Source organism: Puma concolor, chromosome A1, assembly GCF_028749965.1.
Source record: "Puma concolor isolate L17-30 chromosome A1, mPumCon1.1.hap2, whole genome shotgun sequence".
NCBI lineage: Eukaryota > Metazoa > Chordata > Mammalia > Carnivora > Felidae > Puma > Puma concolor.
The window spans coordinates 131066948-131080210 of record NC_141667.1 but is presented as its reverse complement, the minus strand read 5'-3'; the positions used below and the strand labels follow the sequence as shown (position 1 = coordinate 131080210).

Sequence of the window (13263 nt, the reverse complement as noted above, 5' to 3'; positions counted from 1 at the left end):
CATCCCCTCAAGTTCTTCTCAGAAACAAAAAGATAGGAGGTAGAGGGGGATTCTGTAACACACAGAAGATGTTTGTCCCAGACCTAAAGACCCGGGAAGGATAAACACAGACGTAGGCAGAAAAGAACTACAATAAGTGACAATGACCCTTTCCCTTGCATATAGTGTAACTCTCACAGAACCAACTATCTTCATGAAAGATAGAGAAAGAGAGAGGAATGCTCTTGGGTTTATGAGGTGTCCATCAAACTGAATTCATGAACTTTGAACTTATTACTTCAAGAAATACTTAGTCAATTTGATCTCCAAGGATCTATAATTCTTCATTTTAAAAAATGTTGACTTATTTTGGGGGGAGGAACAGAGAGAGGGGGGAGAGAGAGAATCCTAAGCAGGATCCATGCTGTCAGCACACAACCTAAAGTGGGGTTCGATCCCACGAACCGTGAGATCATGACCTGAGCTGAAATCAAGAACCGGGTGCTCAACGACTGAGCCACCCAGGCGCCTCTATAATTTTTCATTTTTTAAGTATACCAAGATTCAGTTTAATTCATTACAAACTATCAGATAATAAAAACTGGGATAAGACACGTGAAGGAATTATAAAACCAATATATGATGTGACCATGAGAAATGAATGCTCAATTAACAGCTTAACATGAAAACCAAGAAGAAAAGAAATACTCACTTTGTTCTCCAGGGCCAAAATTGGACTGCTGAGATTCCTAAGGGACACAAAATTATACAGTGATATTAAGAGAAGGGTTCATTAGTAAAAAATGCTTTAAACTAAACTATTCAATTCCAGCTAATTCAATGAAAGATCCTGTTGAGTTCCTAAGAATGCATAGAAGAAAAAACACAAAGAATTTAATGATCCCACCTGATCAGCCTCAGCAATTGTTCTGGTCAGTAATGAACTCTCCCAGAGCTGAACACAAAAAACATCAAGCTACCTAACAGTCTACCTTTATTATTCATTTCTTTTCAGCAGCATCCATGGTGCTCGTATCATAATTTAGAGCTTCGGGAAAGCAAATTATTTCCATTTAAGATTCTTGGTCTTAAAATGTTTAATTAAAAAAAAAGTAATACTAAAAACCTACACTAGAGTAAAAACAGCTGTACAACCTATATAGAGTCAAAAGATACCACTTTTATGAACTAAAAACCTCACACGGTCATTCACATGTCACTATATTGCCTTCCTTTTCCCACTCCCAATATTTTACACACAATTAACAACTTGAGGAAAAGACTGTCATATACCACTTTGTAAGCCATACACTAGTACAATGTCTGGCACTCAGGAAGCACCAGTAAAAAGAAAGCCAAAATCTCACTGTCAGTGAAAGAAACATGCCTTTCCAAACTCAACTTTCATAATCAGAAAACCTTTTTCACACATGGAAATTGTGCATTTTTCTAGGTTAAGTCTTTGGAACACAACATAGTATTAAAATTACACAAACATCCCTAAAAGCCCACTTAAAAATGAGCACAATCTTGCTTTAATGACAGAATTACCTGTGAAAGAGAAATCCACATAGTATGAATGCTAAAATACAGTTTTGTTGTTAAAAATAATACTGTAGGGGCGCCTGGGTGGCGCAGTCGGTTAAGCGTCCGACTTCAGCCAGGTCACGATCTCGCGGTCCGTGAGTTTGAGCCCCGCGTCAGGCTCTGGGCTGATGGCTCAGAGCCTGGAGCCTGTTTCCGATTCTGTGTCTCCCTCTCTCTCTGCCCCTCCCCGTTCATGCTCTGTCTCTCTCTGTCCCAAAAATAAATAAAAACGTTGAAAAAAAAATTAAAAAAAAAAAAAAAATAATACTGTAAACCTACACCTATGGTCAAATGATTTTCAACAAGTATTCCAAGACCATCTATAAGGGAAATGACAGTCTTTTCAGCAAATGGTGTTAGGACAACGGACTAGCCATAAGCAAAAAAATGAAGTTGGATGCTTACCTCAGCCAATATAAAAAAAAAATAACTCAAAATGGATCAAAGAACTAAATGTAAGAGCTCAAACTACAAAACTCTTAGAAAACTTAGAGCCAAATCTTAATGACCTTGGATTTGGCAAAGAACTCTTACATATGACACCAAAAGCATCAAAAACACAAAAGAAACAAACAGAGAAATTGGATTTCAGCAAAATTTAAAACTTTTGTACTTCAAAGAACAACTCTATCAAGAAAATAAAAAAACAACCCACAGAATGGGAGAAAATATGTGCAATTATGTATCTGATAAGAGACTGCTATCTACAATATATAAAGAGCTCTTACAATTCAATGATAAAAAGACAGCCCAATGAAAAAAATGTGCAAAGCATCTGAACAGACAATTCTACAAGGAAGATATAAAAATGGTTAATAAGCACATACAAATGGTCAATAAACACATGAAAACATGTGTGACATCGTTTGTCATGGGGAAAATGCAAATCAAACACACAATGAGGTAATACTTCACATCTACTAGGATGACTAGGATCAAAAACAGATAACAGCAAGTATCGACAAGGATGCAGAGAAAAATGAAAGCCTAGTAGGAATGTAAACTGGCTCAGCTAGCTTTGGAAAACATTCTGGAAGTTCCTTAAATGATGAAGCATACAGTTGCCATTTGACCTTGCAATTCTACTCCTAGGTATATAACCAAGTGAAAAGAAACATTATGTCCCCCCAGAAACTTCTACACAAATGTTTACAGCACCATTATTCACAAAAGCCCAAAGCTTAAAACAACTCAAATGTTCATCAGCTGATGAGTTTATAAGTAAAATGTGATATATAACCATACAATGGAATATTTGGCCACAAATAGAAATGAAGTACTGATATATTCTATAACTTGGAAGAACCTTGAAAACATTATCCTAAGTTAAAGAATCTTGCAAAAGACCACATATGGTATGATTCCATTTACATGAAATGTTCAGAAAAAAGGAAATCTATAGAGACAGAGAGTAGATGAGTGGTTTCATAGGGCTGAGAAGGAGACAGAGGGAAGTGGTAATAGATAAACAGGGTGTTTCTTTTTGAGATGATCAAAATGCTCTAAAATTCACTGTTGTGATGGCTGCATAAGTCTGTAAATATATTCAAAACCATTTAACTGTACACTTTAAATGGGAGAAAAGCATGGCATGTGGATATTTCAATAAAGCTACTAAAAAACCTGCCAATAGAGCAGTGACCAAGGTCACCCCTGTGAATTATGTTGCAGATACAAATAATCTTCCACCCCTTTCAATTGCCAATTATCTTATACTCATTTACCTGGTAAAGAGCCTAAATGTTAATAGCCCAAACTTTCAAGTAATCTCTCACTCCTTTCCCTAACACCTCTGACAATAGTCAGTCTACTGATTGTCAAAGTCTAGTGGATTCTGTCCCCATAACATCTACTAAATGCACACCATCTCATCTTCATCTACGCTGCAAAGACTTCAGGTCCTCACATTTTTTCATCTACAAAGGCCATTTAATGGAACTTTCTAGCTCTAATCTTTCTCCTTCACTCAACTATAGTCTCCAGTCAACCTTTCTGAAGCCCAAACCCTAGTATGAGTCATCGCTACTTTTTTTCGTAGGGCCTTCAATGGCTCTTTGTTTTTCCTAGGGATTAAACTCAAACTCTTTGACACACACGATATCCATTCATATGTCTAAGTACTGGGAAACAAAGTGAAGAGGAAAAAAACACAAAGGCCTTCTACTCATGAAGCTTAACACTCTTCTGAAAAATGTTAATGACTATCTCTGCAACTATTCATGTAAATAAAGGTAAAATGGCAATTGTAAGAAATGCAATGAAAGGTAAATAACATTCACAGTATTATTTAAGAGCTTATAATTGTGTGTGTGTGTGTGTGTGTGTGTGGGAGAGAGAGAGCATGTGAATGAATGTGAGTGAGAAAGGGAGAGAGAGAGACACACACACACAGATCTAGCCAGGAAAATGAACAAAGGCTTCTCTGAGCAAGTACCGTTCAGGTTGGGATGTGAAGTGTAGGTAGGAAGTAAAATGGGAAAGGTAAGTGTACAGGGTAGAGAGAACAGCACGTAAAGGCCAGAAAAGATAGGGAGCACTGGTAGTGTAAAGGATTTAAAGGCAGTCCACAAGAGGAAAAAGTACAGAAGGGTAGTGAGAAATGAGACTCAAGAGAAATGAGACTCAAGACATGAAAACCTATATCATATAGCACGCAGGCTTTATAGATTATATTAAAGAACATTTAATACACATAAACCACATCTGTTTAGTAAAATCTGAGGGGTGCCTGGGTGGCTCAGTCAGTTGAGCATCCGACTTCAGCTCAGGTCATGATCTCACGGTTTGTGAATTTGAGCCCCGTGTCAGTCTCTGTGCTGACAGTTAGAGCCTGGAGCCTGCTTTGGATTCTGTGTCTCATTCGCTCTCTGCCCCTCCCCGACTTGTGTCCTGTCTCTCGAAAATAAATAAATGTAAAAAAAAAAAAAAAATTTTTTTTTTTTTTAAACTGGGGACTTGAAGGAGGGAGGGATACAGCCTGAGGAAGGAGGCTGGGGGAAGGGGTATAACTCATTTTTATGTGAGGTAACTTATGTCATGAAACAACCAGTGAATTTTTTTGTTAGTGCAAAAAATACAAGCTTCTGTGTTAGTGTAAAAGATTCGGGAGTACTTTATGCCCCATTAAAAAAGGAGGAGGGAGGGAGATAAATTATTTACATTATACTTTAGGATTTATACTGTCTCTGTTATATCTTTCTTTGATGCACAAAAAAGTAGCTCTTCAAGTAATTTAATAACTGGAAAAGAATCTAACAAAAAGACGACTAGAATCACTGGCACTTCCACCCATCTCTATAAAGCTAACTTTGTACACTGAATGATTTATTCTAATATTTATTTCTTGAATCTTGAGCTTTGCTTTCTAAGCCTGCCTCAACAGTGCTTCCTGACAAAGAAGTGCCTTTTAGTAGATTTGCTCTTTATTGGATTTCAGCCATTTTTAACTAGAGCAGAAAGACCAAGGTTTTGGACAAAGATATAGAACACTGGGAGAAACCTCAAAATAGGTTTATAATACAATTTTACTAAACCTGGATGTTTAAGGACTGAATTGAATTATTACACAACTCAAAATACCAGTGAGTATGAACCATGATGCTTTCATAGTTTCATTAGCAACTATCTCAAGGTATGTTATACACTCAAAAGCAAGATTAATGATATAAATGCATATTCAAACTACTGTTGATAATCCGATGTTTCCTTCTTTTCTGTTTATGGCATCTTTGTTTCTACTTTGTACAGCGGCAGATAAAGAGTTCATACCAGAAGAAAATAATCTCAGCTCTGTCATGTTCTTGTTTGCTTAGAAATGCATCTCACTGTTATTTTCACTCAGCACTTTCACTGCAGGTATATCTTTTAAGCCACTTGTGCATTAGTGAAGATTAGATGAATTAAAACCAGTTAATATACCGTGTAAATCACCTTAACTATGCACATTTAAAACTGTAATATACTAGAGCCAGTAAGAGCAAATAAAGGAGAACAAGTCTATCAACTTTTCCATAATGAGAAAACCTAAACTTCTCTCGGAATACCTCAGAAATAAAATGTGACCAACTGCCACTGAGATCAAGAGAAGCAATCTACTTTGATTTTGTTTTTGCAGACTTAAAAATAGAGAAATTTAGGACTAGAAACAACTATAAAATTTTCATCCCCTTCTCCCAGTCCCCAATCTCCAATATACACACAATGTTGGAGGAAATGCTTTTCACTCTGAAGACCACTGACTTACCACAGTGGCAAGAATAAAGATGGAGAAAAATGAATGGAACTAAAATACATTAAAGGAGGCAAAATCATTAGGACTTGGTGATAGTTTAGAGTGTGTGACAGGGAAGGAAGTGCCAAGCATAATTCTAACAAGGCTTTCCTAGCTTCACTAAGACAGGAAACAGGAAGAGGATCATGCTTGTTTCCTCTTTACTTTCCTTTTGGTTTGAACTAGCAGGGAGAATCAGAAGTTCTCCCTGGAAGATGTCTCAAAGGCACCTGAAACTCAACATCTAAGAAGTGTCATGTATGTAGCTAGATGTATGTATCTGGAATTCAAATACAGTCTGGAATTAAGATAAAAATTGTCATGAAGATAAAAATATGTGGAACACCTGTGTAAAGAGGAACAGGGTACAAAGAGAAGACAATCTAAGTCTAATCATGGAGTGTGTAACTTTGCATGCACTTAAACACTAATATGTAATTTTTTTCATTCTTTTTATTATTTTGTTTTCACAACGGAATATTGGGCAGCTTGAGGCAAAACACATTTCTTCTTTTGTATTCTCGTATAGCACCAAGCACAATGCCAGGAAAACTTAACGGTAGAGACAAAGACAGAGGAGAAAAAGGAGAAGCCAGAGAAGCAAAGTAACTCTGGATGAGCAATGTACAGTGGGAGATAAGGAGGAAATAGGCTAAAACAGTATTTTTTTTTTATTTAAAAAAATTTTTTAAGTTTATTTATTTTGGGGAGACAGAGAAAGACAAAGCACGAGGTGGGGAGGGGCAGATAGAGAGGGAAACACAGAATCTGAAGCAGGCTCCAGGCTCTGAGCTGTTAGCACAGAGCCCAACGTGGTGCTCGAACCCACCAACCATGAGATCATGACCTGAGTCGAAGACAGACGCTTAACCGACTGAGCCATCCAGGTGCCCCATAGGCTAAAACAATATTTAATGCTCATGAGAACCCTGATGAAAATAAAGAAATAAAGAACATTAACTGGATTTACAAAATGGGCCACTAGTGGTCATAATGAAAATGGTTTTGGTGAGGTGTAAAAGCAAGATCAGACTAGGTTGAGGAGTAAGTGAAGGAAAGCATACAGACAGCAAATTTGAACCACTTTTTAAGTAAGTTTAACTCTAAAGAGGAGGACTGGATGGAGAATAACATGGAATAGAGGGATTTATTTGTTGTGCTGTTTTTAAATGGCACAGATCAAGGATGTTTAAGTGAATGATAAGGATTTAATAAATCAGCTCTCCAAATATGTTCCTAAACTCAACTTCTCCTCTACCACTAGCCACATGTGAACTGCTCTTTCACATCTGTTAATGAGTGTGAAATCCGCCCTCTTGGGTGCTCCTTACCTTCCTGTGCTTCTAGCACCCTTATACTTCTCCTTTAAAGCCCAGTTGGTGCCATCATCCTTAGGATGCCATCTCCAAATTCCATAAGTATCAAAACTTTCTCCCTTTTCTGTCCTCTCGGTGGACCCAGTTCATATGGTTAACACACAAAGAATGAATACCTATTAAAGTTATGTAGGAAGCTTTAACCTGTTTTACACACAAAGGTGTATTCATTAAAAATTCAGAGACTGAGATGAACTATAAAAAAGCAAAACCTGACTTACAAAAGCAACTCAACCAAAGCAATCATCACTAAGTAGCTAACTGAAGTTATTTCAAACACATTACCTGAATATTTATATCCAAATCCAGTAAACAAACATTTACTGAATGGCTATATATGCCAGGAACTATTCTAGGCATTGGCACATACTATTCTAATTGCGTTTGTTAAATACCAATCTTAGTTAGAACAAGGGTAACATCTAAATGATTCAATGCTAGGGACGCCCGGGTGGCTCAGTCGGTTGAGCGACAGACTCTTGATCTTGGCCAGGTCATGATCTCATGGTTCGTAAGTTTGAGCCCTGTGTCCACCTCGTGCTGAAAGTGCAGAGCCTGCTTGAGATTCTCTCTCCTCTCTGTCTCTCCCAGCTCACATCCTCTCTATCAATAAAATAAACTTAAAAAAAAAAAAAAAGATTCAATGCTATACCTCTGAAGTACTATCTATAATACTGCCAGGTAGTGTTTCAAACATACAGTAAATATGTGCAAGGTCAGTCAAAAGCTTTAGTATGCTTCAAACTATCATTGGAAAATCTACCAACCTATCTCCAACTACACCCATCTAATCTGCTTTCCTTCCTATGATAAAGAAAGACCTAATTGTGCTCTATTCTAAAGCTAATATCCTCCATCACAGCACTGAATCTCAACCTCTCTAATGGAGACTTCTTAAGGTTACCAGCTGTCTTTCCCAGGTATCATTTGTTTTTCCTTTTTTACTAAAACATCATGATCAGAACAGATGATATATATGATATATAAAAAATCCTTATCTTATAAAAATACTCACCTGACAACATCACTATACCCTTCTTGGCACCATCACATTTCCCAGCTCCCTTTTACAATGTGTCAAAAGAAAATCTTCTTTTATATGTTCATCATCTCCAATATCTTTTGGGCCGCTGCAATCATTCTTTTACCCTCAGCTTTCTAACTAAAAGTGTTTATTTTTTTTTATTTTTTTTTCAATATATGAAATTTATTGTCAAATTGGTTTCCATACAACACCCAGTGCTCATCCCAAAAGGTGCCCTCCTCAATACCCATCACCCACCCTCCCCTCCCTCCCACCCCCCATCAACCCTCAGTTTGTTTTCAGTTTTTAACAGTCTCTTATGCTTTGGCTCTCTCCCACTCTAACCTCTTTTTTTTTTTCCCTTCCCCTCCCCCATGGGTTTCTGTTAAGTTTCTCAAGATCCACATAAGAGTGAAACCATGTGGTATCTGTCTTTCTCTGTATGGCTTATTTCACTTAGCATCACACTCTCCAGGTCCATCCACGTTGCTACAAAAGGCCATATTTCATTCTTTCTCATTGCCACATAGTATTCCATTGTGTATATAAACCACAATTTCTTTATCCATAACTAAAAGTGTTTATATCAGCAATAAAAAAATACATTGTCAAATCTCTTACCTGGAACATAGTAAGAACTTAATAAATATATGCTTGACAAATAAACACATAAACATCAAATCTATAGACATGAAAGCCATAATGTCTGAGATCAAAAATATGTTAAATGGGATTAACAACAGATTAGACACTACAGAACAAAAGATTACTGAAACTGAAGATTTAACAATAGAAACTACCCATAAATGAAACAACAAAAGATAAAAGATTTTAAAAAATGAACAGTGCATTCATGAGCTATGGAACAACTTCAAGAGGCCTAATATATATGTAAATGGAGTCCTAGAAGTAAAGGAGAAAAGGGGAAGAGGGAGTACAGAGAAATATCTTGAGAAAATAATGCAAAAATTTCCCAAATGTAATAAAAACTATAAACCCAAAGTTTCAAGAAGCTAAAAGCCACCCCCGAGCACAAAAAAAAAGATGAAAAGACCCAAGACAACTCAAAAGTGAACAGCTTAAAATCAGTGATAGAGACAAAAAGAATTTTAAAAGCAGCCAGAAGGAAAAAAAAGACACCTTATATACAAAGAAAGAAAAAAGGCAATAAAGGATATCTCATATACAATGCAATCCAGAAGACAATGGACAACAGTTATAACCTAGCATTCTATAATCAGCAAAAATACCTGAAGAAAAAAGGTAAAATAAAAATGTCAGATACACAAAAGCTGAAAGCATTCATCTATCACAAGCGGACAAGCATTAAAAGAAATGTTAAGGGGCGTCTGGGTGGCTCAGTCGGTCAAGCGTCCGACTTCAGCTCAGGTCATGATCTGACACTCCGTGAGTTCGAGCCCTGTGTCGGGCTCTGTGCTGACAGTTCAGAGCCTGCAACCTGCTTCAGATTCTGTGTCTCCCTCTCTCTCTGCCCCTCCCCTGCTGAAGCTCTGTCTCTGTCTCAAACATAAATAAAAACATTTAAAAAATTTTTTTAAAAAGTTACAAGGGAGTCCTCCAGGGGCACCTGGGTGGCTCAGTAGTAGATTAAGTGGCTGACTCTTGATTTTGGCTCAGGTAATGATCTCACGCTGGGTTTATGAGTTTGAGCCCCGTGTCTGGCTCTGCACTCAAAGCATGGAGCCTGCTTTGGATCTTCTGTCTCTCTGCCCCTCCCCTTCGTACACACTCTCTTTCTCTCAAAAATAAATAAATGTTAAAAAAAAATTATTAAAAAAATAAGCTACACTGGTTATATTAATATCAAAGTATGGCACAAAAACAGACACATAGACCAATGGAATAGAATAGAAACCCCAGAACTAGACCCACAAACGTATGGCCAACTCATCTTTGACAAAGCAGGAAAGAACATCCAATGGAAAAAAGACAGTCTCTTTAACAAATGGTGCTGGGAGAACTGGACAGCAACATGCAGAAGGTTGAAACTAGACCACTTTCTCACACCATTCACAAAAATAAACTCCAAATGGATAAAGGACCTGAATGTGAGACAGGAAACCATCAAAACCTTAGAGGAGAAAGCAGGAAAAGACTTCTCTGACCTCAGCCGTAGCAATCTCTTACTCGACACATCCCCAAAGGCAAGGGAATTAAAAGCAAAAGTGAATTACTGGGACCTTATGAAGATAAAAAGCTTCTGCACAGCAAAGGAAACAACCAACAAAACTAAAAGGCAACCAACGGAATGGGAAAAGATATTTGCAAATGACATATCGGACAAAGGGCTAGTATCCAAAATCTATAAAGAGCTCACCAAACTCCACACCCGAAAAGCAAATAACCCAGTGAAGAAATGGGCAGAAAACATGAATAGACACTTCTCTAAAGAAGACATCCGGATGGCCAACAGGCACATGAAAAGATGTTCAGCGTCGCTCCTTATCAGGGAAATACAAATCAAAACCACACTCAGCTATCACCTCACGCCAGTCAGAGTGGCCAAAATGAACAAATCAGGAGACTATAGATGCTGGAGAGGATGTGGAGAAACGGGAACCCTCTTGCACTGTTGGTGGGAATGCAAATTGGTGCAGCCGCTCTGGAAAACAGGGTGGAGGTTCCTCAGAAAATTAAAAATAGACCTACCCTATGACCCAGCAATAGCACTGCTAGGAATTTATCCAAGGGACACAGGAGTACTGATGCATAGGGGCACTTGTACCCCAATGTTCATAGCAGCACTCTCAACAATAGCCAAATTATGGAAAGAGCCTAAATGTCCATCAACTGATGAATGGATAAAGAAATTGTGGTTTATATACACTATGGAATACTACGTGGCAATGAGAAAAAATGAAATATGGCCTTTTGTAGCAACGTGGATGGATCTGGAGAGTGTGATGCTAAGTGAAATAAGCCATACAGAGAAAGACAGATACCATATGGTTTCACTCTTATGTGGATCCTGAGACTTAACAGGAACCCATGGGGGAGGGGAAGGAAAAAAAAAAAAAAAAAAAGAGGTTAGAGTGGGAGAGAGTCAAAGCATAAGAGACTATTGAGAACTGAGAGCAAAGTGAGGGTTGATGGGGGGTGGGGGGGAGGAGAGGGTGGGTGATGGGTATTGAGGAGGGCACCTTTTGGGATGAGCACTGGGTGTTGTATGGAAACCAATTTGACAATAAATTTCATATATAAATAAAAAAAAATATCAAAGTAAATTTTATAGCAAAGATTATCATAAGAATTAAAAGGAGTCAGTTCCTAACGATAAAGGTTATCATTCATGTAGAATTAATAACAATCCCAAATGTTTATGCACCTAAAAAAAAAACTTCTTAAAAATATGAAGAAAGAAACAAGAGAAAATTCAAAATCATAAATTCAAACTTATTGGAGATTAACTATAAGTCTCAATAAATGATAGAACAAGTAGAATTAAAATGAGTAAGAAAATAGAAAACTGAATACTATAAACCAACTTGATGTTGACATTTACAAAACATTCCAATGAACAACAGCAAAATATGTATTCAAATGTACACAAACATTTGCTAAAAGAAGTAATACTCTGGGCCATGAAGTAAGTTATAATAAATGTAAAAGGATTCCAGTCACACAAAGCATGTTCTCTGACCAAAATGGAATTAAGCCACAAGTAACAGAATATATTCTGTAACAGAAAATATACAGCAAGATCTCCAAATATTCAAAAACAAAATGACACTTCAAAATAATCCACGGAATAAAGAAGAAATCAAAAAGGAAATCAGAACACATTTTGACCTGAATAAAACTGAAAACACACTTCAGAATTTGTGGGATGCAAATAAAATGTTACACAGAGAGAAATTTATAGCACTAACAGCGTGTATTATAAAGTAAGAAAGATCTCACATCAATAACCTTAGCATCCTCTTTAAGAATATTTTTTAGGGGCGCCTGGGTGGCGCAGTCGGTTAAGCGTCCGACTTCAGCCAGGTCACGATCTCGCGGTCCGTGAGTTCGAGCCCCGCGTCGGGCTCTGGGCTGATGGCTCAGAGCCTGGAGCCTGTTTCCGATTCTGTGTCTCCCTCTCTCTCTGCCCCTCCCCCGTTCATGCTCTGTCTCTCTCTGTCCCAAAAATGAATAAACGTTGAAAAAAAAATTAAAAAAAAAAAAAAGAATATTTTTTAAAAGAAGTATAAATAAAATAAAATGAAAGCAGAACAAGAAAGTAATACAGATGACAATGGAAATCAATGCAACAAAAACCAAAACCAATGAAGGAGAAAAAGCAGATTTTTAGAAGATCAATACAACTGAAAAACCTCAAGCCAGAAGAAAAATAGGAGAATCAAATTACCAATAACAGGAATAAGAGAAGTGGCATCATAAGAGATATAAAAATTATAATAAAGAAATATTATCAAAAATCAAAAACTTTATACCCATAAATTTAACAACTTTCACAATCAACAGATAAACTGAACAAGTTGCTTGAAAAAATACAAACTACCAAAACACATTCAAGAGAAACAGATAATACGAATAGCCCTAGATCTATTAGTAAATATAATATTGAGTTAAACACTATACTATAAACAAAACTCAAAACTCAAAGGGTTTCACTGGTGAATTCTAACAAACATGTAAGGAAGAAATAATACCAATTCTATACAAACTATTCCAGAAAATAGAGGAGGGAGTTATGTCCCATCTCATTCTATAAGGCTGGCATTACTCTGATACCAAAACCCAGCAAAGACATAATAAGAAAATAAAATGACAGACCAAAAACATAGATGTAAATTTTTTTGTAAAAATTGTTTTTAAAATTTTTTGAAAATCAAATCGGCATATAAAACAGGTAATAGATAATAACCAAGTGAAGTTTCTACCAGGAAGGCAATACTGGTTTAAATTTTTAAAATTAATCAATGTAATTTACCATATCACAAACCAAAAAGGAAAATCATAGGATTACATCAATAGATTCAAAGAAAGCATTCAACAAAATCCAA

At 36.8% G+C, this 13263-nt stretch overlaps 1 protein-coding gene across 3 annotated transcripts in view; it reads right to left on the bottom strand.

The window, feature by feature from the left end:
• Positions 1–13263, bottom strand: part of AFF4 (ALF transcription elongation factor 4) — a 100743-nt gene that overhangs the window by 30977 nt on the left and 56503 nt on the right. For all 3 annotated transcript variants that reach the window (XM_025923630.2, XM_086704199.1, XM_086704192.1), the window contains one exon: positions 692–728. In XM_025923630.2, the coding sequence (XP_025779415.2) occupies positions 692–728 (37 nt within the window). The remainder of the gene's footprint in view (positions 1–691; positions 729–13263) is intronic.